The sequence below is a fragment of the Stegostoma tigrinum genome, chromosome 12 (genome assembly GCF_030684315.1).
Source record: "Stegostoma tigrinum isolate sSteTig4 chromosome 12, sSteTig4.hap1, whole genome shotgun sequence".
NCBI lineage: Eukaryota > Metazoa > Chordata > Chondrichthyes > Orectolobiformes > Stegostomatidae > Stegostoma > Stegostoma tigrinum.
The window spans coordinates 17,660,568-17,681,922 of NC_081365.1; the positions used below are offsets into that span (position 1 = coordinate 17,660,568).

Consider the following 21,355-nt stretch of genomic DNA (forward strand, 5'->3'; position numbering starts at 1 on the left):
CTGGCTACCTCATAGCCCTCCAGCGCCCTAACTGAGCCTTCACATCTCATCCTAACATAAGCCTTCTTCTTCCCCTTGACCAGAGATTCCACCTCCTTCGTAAACCACGGCTCCCGCACTCTACAGCTTCCTCCCTGCCTGACAGGTACATACTTATCTAGGACACACAGGAGCTTTTCCTTGAATAAGCTCCACATTTCTAATGTGCCCATCCCCTGCAGTTTCCTTCCCCATCCTATGCTCCCTTGAAGGGGACTTGGCATCAGTGTTTAGAAAGGAAGAGGATGCTGGCAAAATATTCGTCGAAGTGAAAATGACAGAGCTGATGGGGTGAAGAACGAGAGGAATAGTGTTCTGAGGTCTGGCTTAGAGTTGCTCAGAGTTACTTAGAGTAACCAAGTTACCTGGTCCAAATGGCTAAAGAAAGTTTGAATCGAGATGACCAAGCAATTTCATGTAATTTTCCAATCTACTCCAGATATGTGTGTGTGCACCAGTGATGGCACATTGAAGAGTAGCAAATGCAAAGCCCTTGATGGGGAGAAAGGTTATTTCCTCCTCCTTCATTGTTGTAGAGCCCTTGTACTTTTACATAGAACATAGAACATAGAACAGTACAGCACAGAACAGGCCCTTCAGCCCACAATGTTGTGCCGACCATTGATCCTCATGTATGCACCCTCAAATTTCTGTGACCATATACATGTCCAGCAGTCTCTTAAATGACCCCAATGACCTTGCTTCCACAACTGCTGCTGGCAACGCATTCCATGCTCTCACAACTCTCTGCGTAAAGAACCTGCCTCTGACATCCCCTCTATACTTTCCACCAACCAGCTTAAAACTATGACCCCTCGTGCTAGCCATTTCTGCCCTGGGAAATAGTCTCTGGCTATCAACTCTATCTATGCCTCTCTTTTGAGAGATAAAGATTTAGAAAATGCTGTTGGACGAGGTTTGGAGAGTCACTGCAGCACATCTTGTGTATGGTGCACACTGCTACCACCGTGCACTAGTGGTGAAGAAGTGAATGTTTAAGGTGGTGGGTGAAATGTCAATCAATGGAGCTATTTGAGTCTGGATCGTATTGAGCTTTGCAAATGTTGTTGGAACGACGCCTATCCAGGCAACTGGAGACTTCAATCACTCACCTGATGTGATCCTTGGTAGATAGTGGACATTCTTTGACAGGTGTTTGCCACAGAAACTCCAGCCTGTCACCTGCTCTTGTCGTCACAGAATTATATGGTTGGCCCAGCTATGTTGCTGGTCAAACACACCCCAAAGTGTCGATCGTGGGACGTTTAGTAATGCCATTGAATGTCAAGGATGGTCAGACTCCGTCTTGTTGAAGATGGTTGTTACCTGCCACTTACACAGTGCAAGTGTTGCCAAGTCTACCCATGGACAAGTCAAGATTTTGAGTCCAATCTTTCAGGGAAAAGGCTGAGTTGGTTTTTCTGAGGGGTTTGCTTTCATCCAAACTACACCTACAGTGTTTCTAACACATCAACCCAAGAGAGGAAGCAGGGGTAGTATTAGGGGCCCCTGTGGTTTTGATACTGTTTAAGGGCTATGGCAAGGAAAGCAGAGGAACACACCATTCAAAAATATAATTCTAATAGTCCACAGTACTTGTCTCTGCAAAGGATTGTAGAGAACCAGAAGTTACAGGGCGCAGCTGTCAAAGCTTGAGTCTCTTTCCCCTTCCCAGGCAGCTGGAGACCAGGCCCTGGTGTTCTGTCAGTCTTCACTTTGGAGGTTGGTCCTGTTTGTTTGTATGCTGTTCACTGCTTCTCCCTGATCTGAAAATTTGTCCCCCTAAAACAAATAGCACTTTACTCTCCCTTTGTATGACATTGACATGTAGGAACTGGAGAAATGTTGCAGTGGGTTCAATTTTTTTTTTAAGGTGTGACTTCTGAGGACTTTGTGGTTGTACAGATTATACCTTGATTCCGAAATTTCGGAGCTTTGATCTTTTAAGAACCTGAATTATGCTTAAGATGTTTGTTAATAGTTCCTTTAATGCCAGAATTCAAGGGGCTGTTTTTTACACAAGTTGACTTTTACACAGGTATCTGTGTATCTGCCACACACCAGCGCAGACATGAATATTGTCTAGGTCTTGCTGCATGTGGTCACTATTTCAGTGTCCAAGGAGTCACTAATAGTGCTGAGCATAGTGCAATTTCAGTGAACGTCCTGAGAACTGACCTGATTACAAAGGGAAGATACAAGTACATCTAGGAGAGCTTTTTGTACCAGAATTTATATAATCCTACCACAGATGGGACAGTGCAAGACTCAATGTTAGGGCATGAAGCTGGTCAAGCAGATGAAGCTTCAGTGGGCTTTTTGGAGATTGTGACCATAATTCTTATGTTTCAAAGTCGTCATGAATAGGGACAAGGATAATGCAAATGTTGAGTGTCTAAATTGGGGGGAAAGGCCAATTTCAATATCGTTAAACAGGGTCTGGCCAACATAGGAGTAGCTACTTGCAGCAAAGTCTATATTTGAAAAGTGGGAATCTATTAAAAGAAGTATACTGAGAATTCAGGGCCAGCATGTTCCTCTAAGAGTGAAGAGCAAGGGCAGCAAATCCAGGGAACCCTAGATGACAAGGGATATCAAAAGTTTGATAAACAAAAAGAAGGAAGCATATGTCAAGTACGGTGCATTAAAAACAGAGGAGGCACTTCAAAAGTACGTGACATGTCTTTGGCAGATAGGATCAAAGAAAAATCCTTGGAGTGTTCCAAGTATATTAAGAGTAAGAGGATAGCCAGGGCAAGATTGGGGCCTTTTAGAGACCAAAGGGGCAATCTGTCTGTGGAGCCTGTTGACACCAGATGAATCCTTTTCACCCATGTTCACAGAGGAGGATGACTTTGTAAGCAGGAATTTCATTTGGGATGATGCGGTTCTAGAACATGTTAATATCAATAAGGAGGTGGTGTTAGATGTTCAGCAGGTATGCAGAAGCATAAATCCCCAGTGCTTGATGAGATGTATCATCAACTGCAATGGGAAGCAAGGGAAGAGATTGCTGAGCCCTGGTGGAGTTATTTAATACTTCACTGGCCACAGGTCAAGTGCCAGATGACTGGATAATAACTAATGTGGTCCCTTTGGTCAAGAAGGGCAACAGGAAAGGCCAGCTAATTACGAACTAGTTAGTCTGCATGTGAATGGAAAATTATTGGAAAAAATTATGAGGAACATGATTAATCAATACTTGGAAAAGCAGAGATAGTTGGCACAGATTTGTTTGCAGGAGATCCTGTCAACTAATTTATTTGAGTTTTTTGAAAAGATGGCTAAATATATTGATGAATGTAGTAAAGTTGATGTAGTTTACATGGACTTCAGTAAGGACTTTGACAAGATCCCACATAGAAGACTGGTCCAGAAGGTAAGAGCCCATGTGATCCAAGGCAAAGTAGCAAACTGGATTCATACTTCCTTTACAAACAGGAGGCAAAGGGTAATGGTGGGGGCATTTTTTTTTTAATTGGAAACTTGTGACCTGTGGTGTACCACAGGGATAGGAGCTGGGACTCTTGATGTTATGTGCATTAACATCTTGAATTGGTGGCATTGTTGATGGTGAGGAGGATGACCTCAGACTACTGTTTGATGTTTGATCAGCTGGTAAATTGGGCAAAGCAATGGTAAATGGAATGTAATTCTGATAAGTGCAAGATGATGCATTTTGGGAGGTCCAATGAGGGAAAGATATACACAATGAATGGTAGGGCCCTAGGGGGTACTGAGGAACAAACAGATCTTGGTGCAGAAGTCCTTGGACTCCTGAAGGTGTCAGCTCAGGTTGACAGCTTATTGAAAAGACAGATGGGATGCTTGCCTTCATGAGCTGGGTTGTACAATATAGGAGCAAGTGAGTCATATTGCAACATTATGTAAAAAAGATGAAATATAGTGCGCAGTTCTGGTTGCCACACTATTGGAGTGACATGATTGCATTAGAGAAGGTGCAGAGGAGATTCATCAAGATGTTTCTTGGAAGAAAAGTCTCAGTAATGAGAGAGACTGGATAGACAAAGTTTGGTTTCCCTGGAGCTGAGAAGGCTGCATGGGATGTGAATGAGAGATAGAAAATTATGAGAGGCATGGACAGAGTAGATCATGAGAATCTTTTTCCTGTGACAGATTAGTCGATGACCAGAGGGCACAGGTATAGGGTGAGGAGTAAGTTGTTTCGAGGCAATCTGAGGAAATGTGTTTTCACCCAGAGGAAGGTAGAAATGTGGAACATGAGAAGGTGGTGGAGACAGGTATTGTCACAACATCTAACATCTAGATGAGCACTTAAAATGCTGGGCACAATAGTTTGTGGACCAAGTGCAGGTTCATAGAATTAATGTAATTTTGTGTTTGTTTATTTTTGGTTGGCATAGACATGAAGGGCCAAATGGTCTGTGTCTATGACTCAGTGATAACATGTATATACATAACAACTCCAAACATAATAAATCCCAAGGTGCATCACAGGAATATATGAGAGAGAAAATTGGACACCTGTGCTACATGAGGTAATATTAGAGACAGTGACCAAAAGGTTGAAGTAAATGGTAGGTTTTAAGGACCACCTCAAAGGAGGAAGGAGAATGTAAAAGCAACCGTCTGGAATTTCCATAAAGTCAAACTTTAGTTCTGCTTCAGCCTTTTCATAGGAGGGGAGTAGTATTACTCCAATGCACCTTCTCTTTAAACTGAAAAGTCAAATGCTCTACAAAAGAATGCAAGAGCCACCTGGAGAAAGTTTTAATTATTGCCTCTGTTCCTTGTCTATGTTGGTGACTAGCTTTGCCTCTGTGTCTGATGCCAATAAGGCTGTAGCCTAGTGACATTGAAGTTACCCCTGAGATGTGCGCCCGTGTCATTGCAACAGGATTGAGGATTACAATTGATCAGCACTTGAACAAAATGGAACTACACACCCCCCATCGCTTTTCTTTCTCAGTGTATTTGCTTCCTCCCAGTATTGCTCTTGGATTGCTGTAGTTTAAAAATAACTTGCTCTGGGCACTGGAGATCAAAATAAAACCGCACTGCTCATAAGTAGCTGTATTGTTTCAGCATCAAGTTACACCACAATAATGGGAGTTAGCAACAGTGTTGCAGGAGAGTGACCAGTTTTATTTATATATCATTGACATAACTAAACGTCCTTTCACAGGTGCAATATTACATACAATATGACCCCAAGCAGCATGATATTAAGACAGGTTGGCCAAAGAGATTAGTTTTGGAGGACTTTAAAGGAGGGAAGTGAGAAATGTGGGGAGGTGCAGGGAGGGAATTGCAATGTTTAGGGATGGAGCAACTGAAAGAGAAGCCACCACTGGGGTGGAAGAATTAAAACCTGGAAAAATGCACAAAAGATCAAACTTTAGAGAAACACGGTGATCTCAGAAGGTTGCAGGGCTGGAAGAAATTATAGGGATGAGGAAGGGTAAGGCCAAGGAGGGAATTAAAAACAAACTTGAAAATTTTAAACTTAATAATAGAGCAATAGAGCTTTATATGTGGCCATTATTAATTAGTTGTGTGGTTTCCCAACTGTTCACTGTACAAAATGTATTTTTATTAAACTTATTCAGATATGTTATCACCCATCTCTGCAGCAGATGAGACTTGATCTAGGAGCTTCTGGGCCAGAGACAGGGACACTGCCACAGCATCACAGGAAACTCCAAAAAATGGAAGGTTCATCCCTGAACAGTCTCAAGCAACTAAACTTGCAGTTAACAGCTAAACGTGCTGACCAACTATGTCACCAAGACCAACAACTGCACTGACCGCCAAAACTCAGGTGTGAACACAGGAGCTTTAGGCCTTCAATTTCCAAAAGTACTATTTCAGCTGGCTTGATAAATCTTTATTCTTTGACCTGGAATTAAACTATAGTAGTGACACTGAATCCAAGCCACTGGACCTCTAAAGGAATTTCACTCTCTGTTACGGCAATTTATTGTCTGTGTATTACAATTTAAGTGATGTCAAAAGTTTGATTCCCAATCTTGCAACTTTACTTTGGTCACATCATTTCAGAAACATTCCTTTAGTGAGTCGACAAACTGTTCAACATAGGTCAAATCTGTATCTGAAAACTACAGAGATGAAATTCAGCAGTAGATTACCTTACTGATCTCTTGGATCTTTTAGCTAAGATGTTAAACTGAGGTCCCATATGCCCCCTTGGAATGTTGCAAAAGGTCCAACAACATTATTTTAGAGAAGAGCAGGGGAATTCTGCTCAGCCCGTAGCTACAACAGCAGCGAAACCTTAATACTACGTTAGCCATTTGGGACATTGTGGTTTTGAAAGGCAATGCATAAATTCAAATCTTTCTCCTGATTTATTAATCTGGGTTTTGCGGTCGCTTGCAGTGATCAATCCCATTTCAATTGTAATGATCACATTGCCATTTACCATTGTTACAACATGGCTACTTTAAGCCATCTAGTACACCAATCAATCAAAATGCTACTGATGACCTGCTTGTGGACGATAACAGTTTAACTGTGGTTATGAATATGTAATGCCATGATTCATAGATTTAGCAATAAGGTAAGGAAGGAAAAATCAGGATGAGGCAATGCCAAAAATAATTGAAACTCAAAGGATGATCTGTGTTTATTTAATAAAGTCAAAGTTAGAAGTGTAAAAACATTCGACAGTAGGTATTACCTTTTGAGTAAGAAAGCGAGAAGCTTTCCTTGTGAGGTGAATAAATTATTCATGTGGTTCCCCAGATCAAAGAGGTTACTAGCAACATGTTGACATTAGGTTTCTTGATTAAACCTCCATATATAGGCGGGCTGTTATTTCCTTTACAGACAGATGTATTCATAAGGATCCCAGAATCAAAGGGTTGTTTTGGAGGTAAGATGCTTGATTCAAGTCTCTAACTGGGACATTTGAATGACATATTGTCATGGAGATACGATTCAGGGAACAGCTTTTTGTTTTATGTTTTTCTCTGGGAAACAGTAAGTCAGCTTGGAAGACTGAGGTTATGGCATCATGAAGGTTTCCAAAGATGGCCATCATTTTAAATGGGCCAAATGCAGGCAAGTGGGACTAGTTTAGTTTGTGAACATGATCAATATGAACTAGTTGGACCCAAATTTCTGTTCCAATGCTGTATGACTCTGACTGTATGAAATAGATTCACAGTTTTCTACAAAAAAGGATCAACAGCATAAAACAGAAACGCTCAGTGTTATAAAGCAGGGGTTGAGCCCCCTCTGAAAACCAAAACCGGAACACCCAAGAGGAGCATCTTGCCCTATAATCTGTGAAAGGAGTGTGAAATGTGGGTATAACATGCTTTTCAGCAACTTCTAGTGGTTAAATAAAATAAATCCCTGACATTCATGTTAAAAATCAACAAGTAATGATTTATTTGTCTAATTCTAACAGCGAACAAATTAATTAAGTTATTAAGAAAAGCAACAAATCCCCTCTAACTCCTGGCCATTTCTGAATAAAGCAAGATTCTAATGGTATGCTATTCAATAAATACAAGTTCTGCTTGTATATTAGGAAAAAAATCTCTTAAAATTACAAAATGTGAGGCTGGATGAACACAGCAGGCCAAGCAGCATCTCAGGAGCACAAAAGCTGACGTTTCGGGCCTAGACCCTTCATCAGAGAGGGGGATGGGGGGAGGGAACTGGAATAAATAGGGAGAGAGGGGGAGGCGGACCGAAGATGGAGAGTAAAGAAGATAGGTGGAGAGAGTGTAGGTGGGGAGGTAGGGAGGGGATAGGTCAGTCCAGGGAAGATGGACAGGTCAAGGAGGTGGGATGAGGTTAGTAGGTAGCTGGGGGTGCGGCTTGGGGTGGGAGGAAGGGATGGGTGAGAGGAAGAACCGGTTAGGGAGGCAGAGACAGGTTGGACTGGTTTTGGGATGCAGTGGGTGGGGGGGAAGAGCTGGGCTGGTTGTGTGGTGCAGTGGGGGGAGGGGATGAACTGGGCTGGTTTAGGGATGCAGTAGGGGAAGGGGAGATTTTGAAACTGGTGAAGTCCACATTGATACCATATGGCTGCAGGGTTCCCAGGCGGAATATGAGTTGCTGTTCCTGCAACCTTTGGGTGGCATCATTGTGGCAGTGCAGGAGGCCCATGATGGACATGTCATCAAGAGAATGGGAGGGGGAGTGGAAATGGTTTGCGACTGGGAGGTGCAGTTGTTTGTTGCGAACTGAGCGGAGGTGTTCTCAAAGTACTTTTCTCAAGTAAATTAGCACTAACAAGCGAGTCCAGTCATGATGGGCTGAAAGACCTGTTTCTGCACCATAACACATGAGATTCTGTGAAATATCAATTTTTGCTATTTCTCTGAGGTTCAGTCAATTTCCCAATAAAAAGTAAGTTTGGAAATTGCGAAAACTTCAGTAAAACACTTGCTTCAAACTGTAACCTATGATGTAAGTGCCTTGGAGCAAATTGCTGATGGTAATTGCTCTACTCCAGCTATCCTTGGGTTTACATATAAAAAATGATTCTCACTGATTTGTGTCCTTTGAGATGTATCACCTCTGCATCAACGTTAAATGGTTGTCTCTGCCAGAAATCAAGATTACAAAGAAGACCAATTAGATGTGCGGCCGTGCATTTCTTTAATTTCACTTGAAAACATTCAACATAAAAAAAAAGTACAGAAATTTATAGTTAGAGTCGGTATGCAAAAAGCACTTGAGACTTTCAGTGCTTGAATGGTTACTATAAGACTGATGTTAATGATGGTGTACGTTCAATATTAATTACATGGTACAATGTTCAAAAATAATTTCCTGGCCCCTCCACCATTGAGATTCTTGCTGGTTTCTGACTTGAGAAGTAAAGTCTAATTGAAGAAAGTTCCTGTGAGGGTTTATAAAGTGCACAGAATGTACAAGGGAAAAAAAAACACACGTCTGATTGGAGCAACTTGTGGAAAACCATCCAGGCAGGTAGAAATGAGAATGTTTGCAGGAGCAGGTTCTTTTGACAGGTACTGTTCCCTGATTCACCTTCAAACATGCCCTGCAACTACAAAAGGCTTTCTCAAAGTAAACTAACAACCGTTTTGTTAAAATTGCGACTGGGCTGTTCCTAGTGTGGATGAGGCTTGAAATAAAGATTGGAGGGCACAGCACTGCTATAAGTAACTGTTTCATTGTGTCATGGAATCCCTGCAGCATGGTAACAGGCCATTTGGCACTGGCCCGCCAAAGAACATCCCACCCAGACTTAGCACCCCCTACCGTATCCTAGGAACCTTGCATTTCCCATGGCTAACCCACCTAGCCTACACATCCCTGGACACTTTGGGAATTTAGCATTGGCAATCCGCCAAATCTGCACATCTTTGAACTGTGGAAGGAAACCAGAGCACTCGGAAGAAACCCATGCAGACACAGTAAGAACGTGCAAATTCCACATGGCTGCCTGAGGATGGAATTGAACCTGGGTCCCTGGTGCTGCAAAGCAGCAGAGCTAATCGCTGAGCCACCCAATTTTGTCTTTGAGAAAATAAAAAAATTCAATGCACCATTACAAAATTGTTTCTTCTATATCTCGTTTGGAAGCTTTTTTTTTGCTTAATTCTAAAATGCCACTGGAGATTGGTTTGACTGTGCACAATTCAGTTGGCTAGTAGAGAAGGGTGGAGGTGGGGTTCTGTTTGCATTTTGCTTGAGTTAGGAAGGCAATTTGTCCCACCAGGATGTGTGTGTGGTTGGGCATTGATGCTGGAGGAAGTGCAGTGGGAGGCAAATGGTCATGTCATGAAATCTCTAGGCACATTCCCAACTTTTCCTGGGTTGATCATCCTAGCTATGAACTCAAGTTCATCATTCATATTAATAAAGAGATCAAATATACAAGGTCAAACTGGGCTCTGTTGGGTGCACTCTTTTCTCTGAGTTTAAAGGTGCTTTGTTCAAGGAACAAACTCTAGGCTGACTCTTCAGTCACCAAAATGGTGTTGCCCCTTTGGAGCTGTGGTCTTGCCTGTAAGTTGTTAAACCAGGGTCTTGTTTTCCCTCTCTAGTGAACTTGAAAGATCCCATGACACTATTTTGAAGGAGAACAGGGAGGTTCTCACACATCCTGACCAATGTTCATCCCTCAAGCTTCTGAACCCAATGTTGCTGAAGAATGACTTTATCATTCACTTTGCTGTTTCATGGAGATTTTCCCCGTTTAAATTTAAGTCCCACTTTTCCTTTGTTATATCACTTCAAAAGTAGTACATTAGTGCTGAAGCAGTTTATGTTCTTAGCATCATTAGGCTGCAAACATTTAAAAGAATTAAGGGAAGTATGAATTATGCTTTTATCTATAAACTGCTACTGTAACTGTCCAATAAAAACATTTGAATGAAATGTAGTGAGTTATAAAAAGCAGTGATTTGGCACTAGTAATGTACCTAGTTAAATCTTTTCATTGTTTATACATTGAAACAATATTCCTGTAAACCTCTAAAATTCTTAAATCTCTTGTGGGTTCTATGTTGTAAAGTTACATGCAGCATGCTGCTTCTCTCTGCTTGTCGGTGTATCACATGAAATAGGCAGAGGAGCAGGTTGCAAGGCTCTTTGAACTTTCTTTGCTACTTCTGTAAGTTTGTGGTTGGTTGTTCAGTTTAGCTCCCCTTTCCCTCTTGTCTCCATAGAACATAGAACATAGAACAGTACAGCACAGAACAGGCCCTTCAGCCCACAATGTTGTGCCGACCATTGATCCTCATGTATGCACCCTCAAATTTCTGTGACCATATGCATGTCCAGCAGTCTCTTAAATGACCCCAATGACCTTGCTTCCACAACTGCTGCTGGCAACGCATTCCATGCTCTCACAACTCTCTGCGTAAAGAACCTGCCTCTGACATCCCCTCTATACTTTCCACCAACCAGCTTAAAACTATGACCCCTCGTGCTAGCCATTTCTGCCCTGGGAAATAGTCTCTGGCTATCAACTCTATCTATGCCTCCACTTCCCTTGATTCTCTTAATTACAGCTATTCACCTATTGCCAAGCATACAACTAGGTCGGGTGTGGAGATGCGAGCAAGGGAGTTGTTGGATGGTACAGATATGACAAAGTAAAATCACAACTTGACATTTGCTTTGTCCCAGGAAGATGCTGAAACAATTCAGTGCCATTGCGTTGGCAGACAGATAAGCAGAAGGACATAAGTTTATACATTAAGAAAGTTCGTTTTTAGTTTTACAAAATGTCTGGAGAATTGCTTTAAAACAGGACTGTCTGCTCAAATATGGGCCTAACAGACAGCCATAAATTTGTTGATCTATTAAAAGTTATGTACAGGGCAGAATTTAGAAGAAAAAAGTCACAATGCCATTTTTCATATGTTAGAAACAATAAAACCACAATACGGAATGCTTGTATTCTATGCTCTACCATACCCACCATCACCTTCCTCTTCCTCGAACTGATTTAAGTCTCAGTCTCTCAAAATGATGCTCAGCTTTGAAGTGCGCAATTTCTGTACAACTTACCTACATTCTCATTAACATTCAAAAAAATCCATAGATATTTCATATGTTATGTACATTTATCCAGCAATATATTGAAGGTTGTATAGCCATACATACTTGTTTTATAATGACCTCTTTCAATCCTCGTAAAATATCATAATGTTGAAATTACTTCTCCATTTGATAGCAAACCCCTCGATCACTAATCTAATTCTAATAAAGGCTGACCCAATGATGAAACACAAGCCTGTTTTATTCGAGTCATCTTTCTCAATTCCCAGGGTTTACATTTTGTCACATTCACGTTGTTGATGTGTAGCTAAACTTTGCAACATGGGTTTCAGTCACTATTTGATGCTCATACATTAATAAGAGATCCCATGATCAAACAGACCTTCTGATGGGGAGGGTGGGATGTGAAAGTGAAAAGCTGTTGATTTAATATGGTTTTCTTTGAATGGGTGCTGGGCTCTTCTTCCCAAAGAAAGTAGTGTTGGAAATTACAAAGGGTTTAAAAAAGAAAGCCACTCGTAAACAACATCCAAAAATAGTTCTCATGTTAGCTCCAGTGAAAATATAGCAGAGCTTCTTTAAATGTACAACATCTTCCACCTGCCCAGCATCCTTCCTGAGATCTTGATTGAATCTAATAATGTTACTATCTGAACCATTTAATATATACACAGACACATATTAAGCATAAAAAGGGATCATTTTGCTGTATTCACTTAACAGCACAGCATTAGAAATACTTCTGCATAATTCTTACTACTTAAATGTTGGATACTTTAAAAAGCTGACAGTTTACTGTTCCAGCATTTAAAACAGTAAATTCTAAATAGCTTCTGAACCCAAGTATGCTCTAATGAGGCATTTTAGTCGCTCTATTTTAAACACAGATGTTGTGTCTATATTAACTGGTTAAAAATTCCTTTGCAAACTAAACTCTGTCCTGTTAATTCAGAGTGATCCCACCTCATCCTTCGACACCTGTACCCCTCATCCCCAACCATTCATTTCCCAACTCCCAAAGCACCCCCATTTCCCTAATCAATATTTTTGTTCAAATATCAAAGTCTTCAGTGTGTTGCTTCACACTTTGATTCCCTTACTGCCTGCATTAGAAATGTGAGATTCCAGTTTCTTCTAATTCATACTTTGGATTCATTTTCTAAGTTTGTAACCTCTCCATTCTGCTCGGATTGCTCCTCGTGGTGTTTGTCCTCTGGTTGCACCTCCCCTTCCTCCTCCTCTTCCTCCTCCTCCTCTTCCTCCTCCTCCTCATTTAGCTTGGTAGAGACTGACCAGGTGAGGGGAAGTTCCACCTTGCTGTTCATCTCCGCCAACTCTTTGGCGCTGCAGGGCGGTGTCTTTATCTCATAGGTCTCATGAAAGTTGTTGTAATCAACCTCATAAAATCCTTCCTCCAATGATAGGACAGGCATGAAGCGGTAACCCCACAGGATTTCATTGGTAACGTATGAACTCCGTGCTTGGCATGTCATACCTATGTGAAAAGAAAGGCACCAGTAAATACTTATTTTTCTTTTGTGTCTACATAATTATACAGACCTCATTGGTTTTGGAGATTGATCTACTTTTGCCTTTGTAACTAAGCAGAGACTCATACGGCATAGAAACAGAGCCTTGAGTCCAACCAGTCCATGCCGAACATAATCCCAAACTAAGCACATCCCACCTGCCTGCACTTGGCCTATATCCCTGTGAACATTTATTATTTGCACAATTATCTAAATGTCTTTTAACGTTATAACTGTATCTGCATCCACCATTTTGTCTGGAAGTTTATTCCAACCACAAACCACTCTCTGTGTAAAAAAAAAAGTTGCGCTGTGTGCATTAATGATACATTTCCGTTCTCATTCTGCCCTTTAGCCAAGCTTCAGTTATAAAGGGCATTGATGAGAACATATCTGGGGTACAATGTGCAGCACTGGTCACTATTTACAGAAGGATGCTAATGAATTGGAAGCAGTTCAGAAAAGGTTTACTAGAATAATACCTGGAATGAGTGGCTTGCCTTATGAGGAAAAGCTAGGCCTCTATCGTATGAAATTTCAAAGGGTCAGGGATGATTTAATTGAATCATATACTTGACTGGGTGGATGTTGAAAGCATGTTTCATCTTGTAGAACTGAAGGCCATAGTTTAAAAAATAAGAGGTCTCCCACTTAAGACAGAGATGAGAAAACTTTCATTTCTCTCTAAGTCTTGATGTTTTGGAATTCCCTTCCTTTAAAGGCAATGGATGCAGAATCTTAAATATTTTCAAGGCAGAAGTGGATACATTCTTGATTGCCAAGGGAACAAAAGATTATGGAGAATGTAGGAATGTGGAGTTAAGGATAAATTAAGTCAGCAATGACCTTTGTGAATGGTGGAACAAGCTGGAAGAGCTAAGTGACATAATCTTATTCCTTGCTTGTGTATTTATATTGGTCACCTGATCTAATATCTCCCGCTGTGACTCGCCAACACTTTTAGTCTGACAACATTCCTGTGGAACACCTCATGACATTTTATTTTGTGAGAAATGGCATAGAAATGTGATTTGTTTTTGCTGAATGGTTTGAATTTACCACTGAAAATAGCAATCGTACAATCTTCATATGCAGGTATTAATAGTTGTACAGTATAGTTTTACAAACAAATTGACCCTGATTCTATGATCAGCGTTGAAGTGATAGCTCTTATCTCAAAGAAGGTGCCACAAAGATCAAGTTTTTTTTACATATGCATATACATGACAGGATTTCCCTTTTTCTGATATGACTTTGATTCTGGCACCAATTATATAGCATTTTTTGGCACCTAACAAATGTAATATCATCAGGTAGGCAAATCAGAAGGTAAAAGGCAGAGATAATTACGTATTTCGTATAATTTTAGGGCTAGGACATATAGGAATAAGATGGTAACTGAAATAGTGTAATCAAATGTTAAAGACAAATCATTTTTACTGTATTTTATAAAAATGGCATTCAACAAACATAAATTAGTTTTTCAAAGCTCAAAAAATTGTTCAGCAATGGTATGGCTTGATATACCAATAAAAATCCAAGTGCATTTCATTTTTGTTTTCGGAGCTTGTTTTTAGTAATGATATTAAGCACAAAACGGAAAGTTGACATGAGTTCAAGTGGTTTTGAATGGTTGCTGTTGGGGGCACATAAGTACAGTAGCCTGTACAGAAGCAAAGAACCTGTGACAGCCACCAAAATAGAAACACAGAACTTCAGACACTGGAAATCTGAAACAAAAACAGAGTGCTGGAGGATTTCAGCAGGTCTGCCAGCATCTGTAGAGAGAAAAACAGAGTTGATGTCTCAAGTCCAGTGACCCTTTGTCAGTTTTCTGACAAAGATTGATTATTTGATTATTTCCTAAGTGGAAGTTTTAGGTTGTTGAAATTGGCGTTCAGAAGGAAGCTGCCCATGACTTTACCTGCATTTCACTATCATGGCGTATGATCATTTTTTAGAAGGATCATTTTAGAGTCATAGAGCACAGAAACAGACATTTCGGTCCAATGCATCCATGCTGACCAGGTATCCTAAACTGAACTAGACCCATTTGCTTGCTTTTGACCCATAGCCCTTTAAACCTTTCCTATCTATGTACCTGTCCAAATGCCTTTTACATGTCATAGTTGTACTCAACTCTATCACTTCTTCTGGCAGCTTGCTCCACACATGCTCCACTCTCTGTGTCAAGAAGTTGTCCCTCAGGTCCATTTTAAATATTTCCTTTCTCACCTTAAACCTATGCTCTCAAGTATTGGACACCCTTATACTAGGAAAAACCCTTGGGCATTCATGTTATCTACGCCCCTCAAGATTTCACAAACATATATAATGTCACTCTCAGCCCCATACACCCCATGGGGAAAAAAGTGCCAACCTATTCAAGATCTCCTTATAAGTCGAACTTTCCAGTCTCAGTTTTGTCCACGGAAATATTTTTTGCACTCTTACCAGTTTAATAACACTCTTCCTATAGCAGGGTGACTAGAAGTGTATGCAGTACTCCAAATGTGGCCTTACCAACGTGTTGTACAGATGTAACATGACGTCCCAACTCCTTTAATTAATGTTCTGACTGATGAAGGCATCATCTTCACCATCCTGTTAACCTGTGATGCCACTTTCAAGGGACTGTGTATTTGCACCTCTAGATCTCTTTGTTCGGCAACAATCTCCAGGGCCCTACTATTAACTGTGTAGATTCCGCCCTGGTGTGTCTTACCAAATGCATCACCTCGCATTTATCTGAATTGAATACCATCTGGCACTCTTTTGCCCACTGACCCAGATGGACAAGATTAAGATATTTAGACAGACATTTTCTGACCAATTTTATTATGTTTAACTTTCAAATATAATCCGTTACAATTGGCATGTCTGTTGGAATATATGAACCTCAAGGCTCACACTTGGTCCTTGCATCTATTATGTTCTGATCCTAATTTGCGAGCAAGGGTATCTCAACTACCTCCACACAATGAGAGAAGGGGAAAGTCATCTCTCAGTGACATACTTTAGGATTTCATTGTAATTACGGGCAGAGAATTATTATCTAAATGCTTTCCACATTTAGGTTCATATTGGCGATAGCAGTTTCTTGGCTATGATATGGTTGTTGGTTATATCTGAACAAAATTATTATGGATGAGTGATAATGGGAACTGTAGATGCTGGAGAATCCAAGATAACAAAGTGTGGAGCTGGATGAACACAGCAGGCCAAGCAGCATCTCAGGAGCACAAAAGCTGGCGTTTCGGGCCTAGACCCTTCATCAGAGAGGGGGATGGGGAGAGGGAACTGGAATAAATAGGGAGAGAGGGGGAACCGGACCGAAGATGGAGAGAAAAGAAGATAGGTAGAGAGGAGAGTATAGGTGAGAAGGTAGGGAGGGGATAGGTCAGCCAGGGAAGATGGACAGGTCAAGGAGGTGGGATGAGGTTAGTAGGTAGGAAATGGAGGTGCGGCTTGGGGTGGGAGGAAGGGATGGGTGAGAGGAAGAACAGGTTAGGGAAGCAGAGACAGGCTCGGCTGGTTTTCGGATGCAGTGGGGGGAGGGGAAGAACTTGGCTGGTTTTGGGATGCGGTGGGGGAACGGGAGATTTTGAAGCTTGTGAAATCCATATTGATACCATTGGGCTGCAGGGTTCCCAAGCGGAATATGAGTTGCTGATCCTGCAACCTTCGAGTGGCATCATTGTGGCACTGCAGGAGGCCCATGATGGTCATGTCGTCTGAGGAATGGGAGGGGGAGTTGAAATGGTTCGCGACTGGGAGGTGCAGTTGTTTATTGCGAATTGAGCGGAGGTGTTCGGCAAAGCGGTCCCCAAGCCACTGCTTGTTTTCCCCAATGTAGAGGAAGCCACACTGGGTGCAATGGATACAATATACAACATTGGCAGATGTGCAGGTGAACATCTGCTTGATATGGAAGGTCATCTTGGGGTCTGGGATAGGGGTGAGGGAGGAGGTGTGGGGGCAAGTGTAGCATTTCCTGCGGTTGCAGGGGAAGGTGCCGGATGTGGTGGGGTTGGAGGGGAGTGTGGAGTGGACAAGGGAGTCGCGGAGAGATTGGTCTCTCTGGAAAGCAGACAAGGGTGGGGATGGAAAAATAGCTTGGGTGGTCGGGTCAGATTGTAGATGGCGGAAGTGTCGGAGGATGATACGTTGTATCCAGAGGTTGGTGGGGTGGTGAGTGAGAACGAGGGGGATACTCTTTGGGCGGTTGTGGCGGGGGCGGGGTGTGAGGGATGTGTTGCAGGAAATGCAGGAGACACGGTCAAGGGCGTTCTCGACCACTGCAGGGGGGAAAATTGCGGTCCTTGAAGAACGTGGACATCTGGGATGTGCGGGAGTGGAATGCCTCATCCTGGGAGCAGTTGCGGCAGAGTCGGAGGAATTGGGAATAGGGGATGGAATTTTTGCAGGAGGGTGGGTGGGAGGAGGTGTATTCTAGGTAGCTGTGGGAGTCGGTGGGCTTGAAATGGACATCAGTTTCTAGCTGGTTACCTGAGATGGAGACTGAGAGGCCCAGGAAGGTGAGGGATGTGTTTCGGGAAATGCAGGAGACACAGTCGAGGGCGTTCTCGACCACTGCGGGGGGAACGTTGTGGTCCTTGAAGAGCTCCCAGTACACCTGTATTCCTCATGCAGATGGCCTCAAGGTACTCTGCTTCTTCCTGTCCCACAGGCCCGACCAATTCCCCTCCTCCAACACCCTCATCTGCCTACCCGAACTCGTTCTCACCCTCAACAACTTCTCTTTCGATTCCTCCCACTTCCTACAGACAAAGGGGGTGGCCATGGGCACCCGCATGGGCCCAAGCTATGCCTGCCTCTTTGTAGGTTACATGGAACAGTCCCTCTTCCGCACCTACACAGATCCCAAACCCCACTTCTTCCTCCGTTACATTGATGACTGTATCGGCACCGCCTCTTGCTCCCCAGAGGAGCTCGAACAGTTCATTCACTTCACCAACACCGTCCACCCCAACCTAAAGTTCGCCTGGGCCATCTCCAACACATCCCTCACCTTCCTGGACCCCTCAGTCTCCATCTCAGGCAACCAGCTAGAAACTGATGTCCATTTCAAGACCACTGACTTCCACAGCTACCTAGAATACACCTCCTCCCACCCACCCTCCTGCAAAAATTCCATCCCCTATTCCCAATTCCTCTGCCTCCGCCGCAACTGCTCCCAGGATGAGGCATTCCACTCCTGCACATCCCAGATGCCCAAATTCTTCAAGGACTGCAACTTTCCCCCGACAGTGGTTGAGAATACCCTTGACCACGTCTCCCGCATTTCCCACAACACATCCCTCACACCCTGCCCCCGCCACAACCGCCCCCAGAGGATCCCCCTCATTCTCACATACCACCCCACCAATCTCCGGATACAACGCATCATCCTCCAACACTTCCGCCATCTACAATCCGACCCCACCACCCAAGCTATTTTTCCATCCCCACCCTTGTCTGCCTTCCGGAGAGACCACTCTCTCCGCGACTCCCTTGTTCGCTCCACACTCCCCTCCAACCCCACCACACTTGGCACCTTCCCCTGTAACCGCAGGAAGTGCTACACTTGTCCTCACACCTCCTCCCTCACCCCCATCCCAGGCCTCAAGATGACCTTCCATATCAAGCAGATGTTCACCTGCACCTCTGCCAATGTTGTATATTGCATCCATTGCACCCAGTGTGGCTTCCTCTACATTGGGGAAACCAAGCGGAGGCTTGGGGACCGCTTTGCAGAACACCTCCGCTCGGTTTGCAACAAACAAGTGCACCTCCCAGTCGCAAACCACTTCAACTCCCCCTCCCATTCTCTAGATGACATGTCCATCATGGGCCTCCTGCAGTGCCACAACGATGCCACCCGAAGGTTGCAGGAACAGCAACTCCTATCCCCCTTGGGAACCCTGCAGCCCAATGGTATCAATGTGGACTTCACAAGCTTCAAAATCTCCCATTCCCCCACCACATCCCAAAACCAGCCCAGTTCTTCCCCTCCCCCCACTGCATCACAAAATCAGCCCAGCTCGTCCCCTCCCCCCACTGCATCCCAAAACCAGCCCAGCCTGTCTCTGCCTCCCTAACCTGTTCTTCCCTTCCTCCCACCTCAAGCTGCACCTCCAATTCCTACCTACTAACCTCATTCCGCCTCCTTGACCTGTCCATCTTCCCTGGACTGACCTATCCCCTCCCTACCTCCTCACCTATACTCTCCTCTCCACCTATCTTCTTTTCTCTCCACCTTCGGTCTGCCTCCCCCTCTCTCCCTATTTATTCCAATTCCCCCTCCCCATCCCCCTCTCTGATGAAGGGTCTAGGCCGAAACGTCAGCTTTTGTGCTCCTGAGATGCTGCTTGGCCTGCTGTGTTCATCCAGCTTCACACTTTGTTATCTCAAAATTATTATGGAGCTGCTCTGGCTCAACTGTTGCATTGCTGAGTGTCAATTCCTTCTAATATGATTTCCCAGATATACTTAATACTGCTTTGTGCTTATAAATTGCTGAAGCGAATAAAATTGCAGCCTGTGATTCTCTACCCATTGAAATGCATGCTCAAGGCATCAACACTGAAAGTACCAGTACCCAACTAGGATGTCAAAGCAGACTCACCATTTCCAATGAAGAATGTTACGGAAATAAAGAACATTCGTAAAACTTGTGCATGCGACGGGAATGTAGCTTTGCTTACTATGGAGTAAAGTGTCAATTATACCTTAATGTTAAAGTATCTAGTGTCAGATGCAAACGGAGCTATGTTATTATAATGTTAGATTGCAGAGAAATTAAGCTTAAATTTGTAAGGTTCCAGCAGCATACTTATCATACCTTTAAAAAGCCTGTTAATGTTCACTCGATGAGTGTAGACCTCATTTGACTATATGAAGCAATGATAACTGGACCCATGGAACTGGAGATGAGAAGCACTAAGCACCCAAAATGAAGACCAGTGCCAGCTTGGCAAGATTTTGTATGTCTTGACACAGCTTGGATTTGTGCATCTAAGGAGCTCATCCAGATCAAATTCCAACAAAAACTGAAGCAGTCCAACTAACTTACGATGTCCTGGCTTAAAAGCTTAAGCTATTAGCAGCTTTCCAATGCCATCATTGTTTGCTGGGGCTATTAGCTGAGGAAATCTTTTGCCTCAAATTAAAGATTGCTGGTCTTATTTTTAATAATGATATTCTTAAGGGAAGATAGTTTTCTGCAAACCTGGGAGATAGAAAAATAAACAGAGTAGCATCACCTGCAAATAAGGATAATTTCTTTTCGAAAAAAGGCTCAGAAATGCAGACAGAGGTAAACAATTTGCCATCAAACATGAAGACTACAGTCTTCCGCAGGAGCTTCTCATTGATCCTAGCTCAGAAGTTTTACTTGCTTACCGACAATGATACATTTCTGATTTTTAAGAGGGTTTCAGAAATGTCCTTGGCTGCAGAGATATTGTCGTCCGACCCTAACTCTATGTTTAACCTCATTGACAACGATAAGCGTCAACATGCATCCCATCCTTACTCCGAGAGTGCAGAGAATTCTGTTGGAGGTTAATGCATCAAGCCAAAGAGACTTATGAAGGATAATTTAGGAGTAAAGAGTTAAATGTTTGTGTTTAAATATTACTGCTGATAGGGGTGCCATAAAAGAATTTGGGTAGAAATGTAAGTGATTCGTAATTCCTTTACAGAAAGTACAGAAAGTTCTATGTTAGTTTGACGCAAAGAGCATTTTTGGATTGTGGACCAAAATGGGAAAGGAGATGCTTTCAATCATGGCAGCTGTGGATGGAGGTGTTGCACTTTTAAAACAAGTTAGTGGGTTGTATATATACTGCCATTTCGCTCAAAGATTGAGGGGAGATTTGGGAATTCATCAGCACCACAGTTGTTTGATTAGGGGAATGCTCAGATAGTCCGTTGACTGACTCGGTTTTCAAACAAGATCAGTTTTGTAGGTGATGATTGCTCAGCATGGCAACTCTTGACCAGCTGTCTCTTGCTCAGGAGCAGATGTGTGAACATCATAGTAGCAGAAACCTTCAGGGTCTAAAAATATATCTCTCGCTGTACAGAGAAGAAGCAAAAAATTGGAAGACAGCTATCTCTTTACACTGACCTATTTACCTATTAACTGCTGCCTTTAGTCATTGACTTAGAGACTGAATAATGAGCGTGCCAACTGCCCTGTGCCTGTAGTAAAGAACTGAAAGGATTAGAAATGAAAAAGATCAGAGGTCAGAAAGATGCTCAAAAGATGCAAAAGAACATCTGAC

General features: G+C 42.8%; 1 protein-coding gene across 4 annotated transcripts in view; it reads right to left on the bottom strand.

Moving 5' to 3' along the window:
• Positions 1–8,452: 8,452 nt before the first annotated feature.
• kcnj6 (potassium inwardly rectifying channel subfamily J member 6) overlaps positions 8,453–21,355 on the bottom strand; it is a 147,487-nt gene continuing 134,584 nt past the window's right edge. For 2 of the 4 annotated variants that reach the window (XM_048541285.2, XM_048541286.2), the window contains exon 4: positions 8,453–13,030. In XM_048541285.2, the coding sequence (XP_048397242.1) occupies positions 12,675–13,030 (356 nt within the window). In that variant the 3' untranslated portion in view covers positions 8,453–12,674. The remainder of the gene's footprint in view (positions 13,031–21,355) is intronic. The other 2 variants (XM_048541283.2, XM_048541287.2) reach the window with 2 other exon arrangements.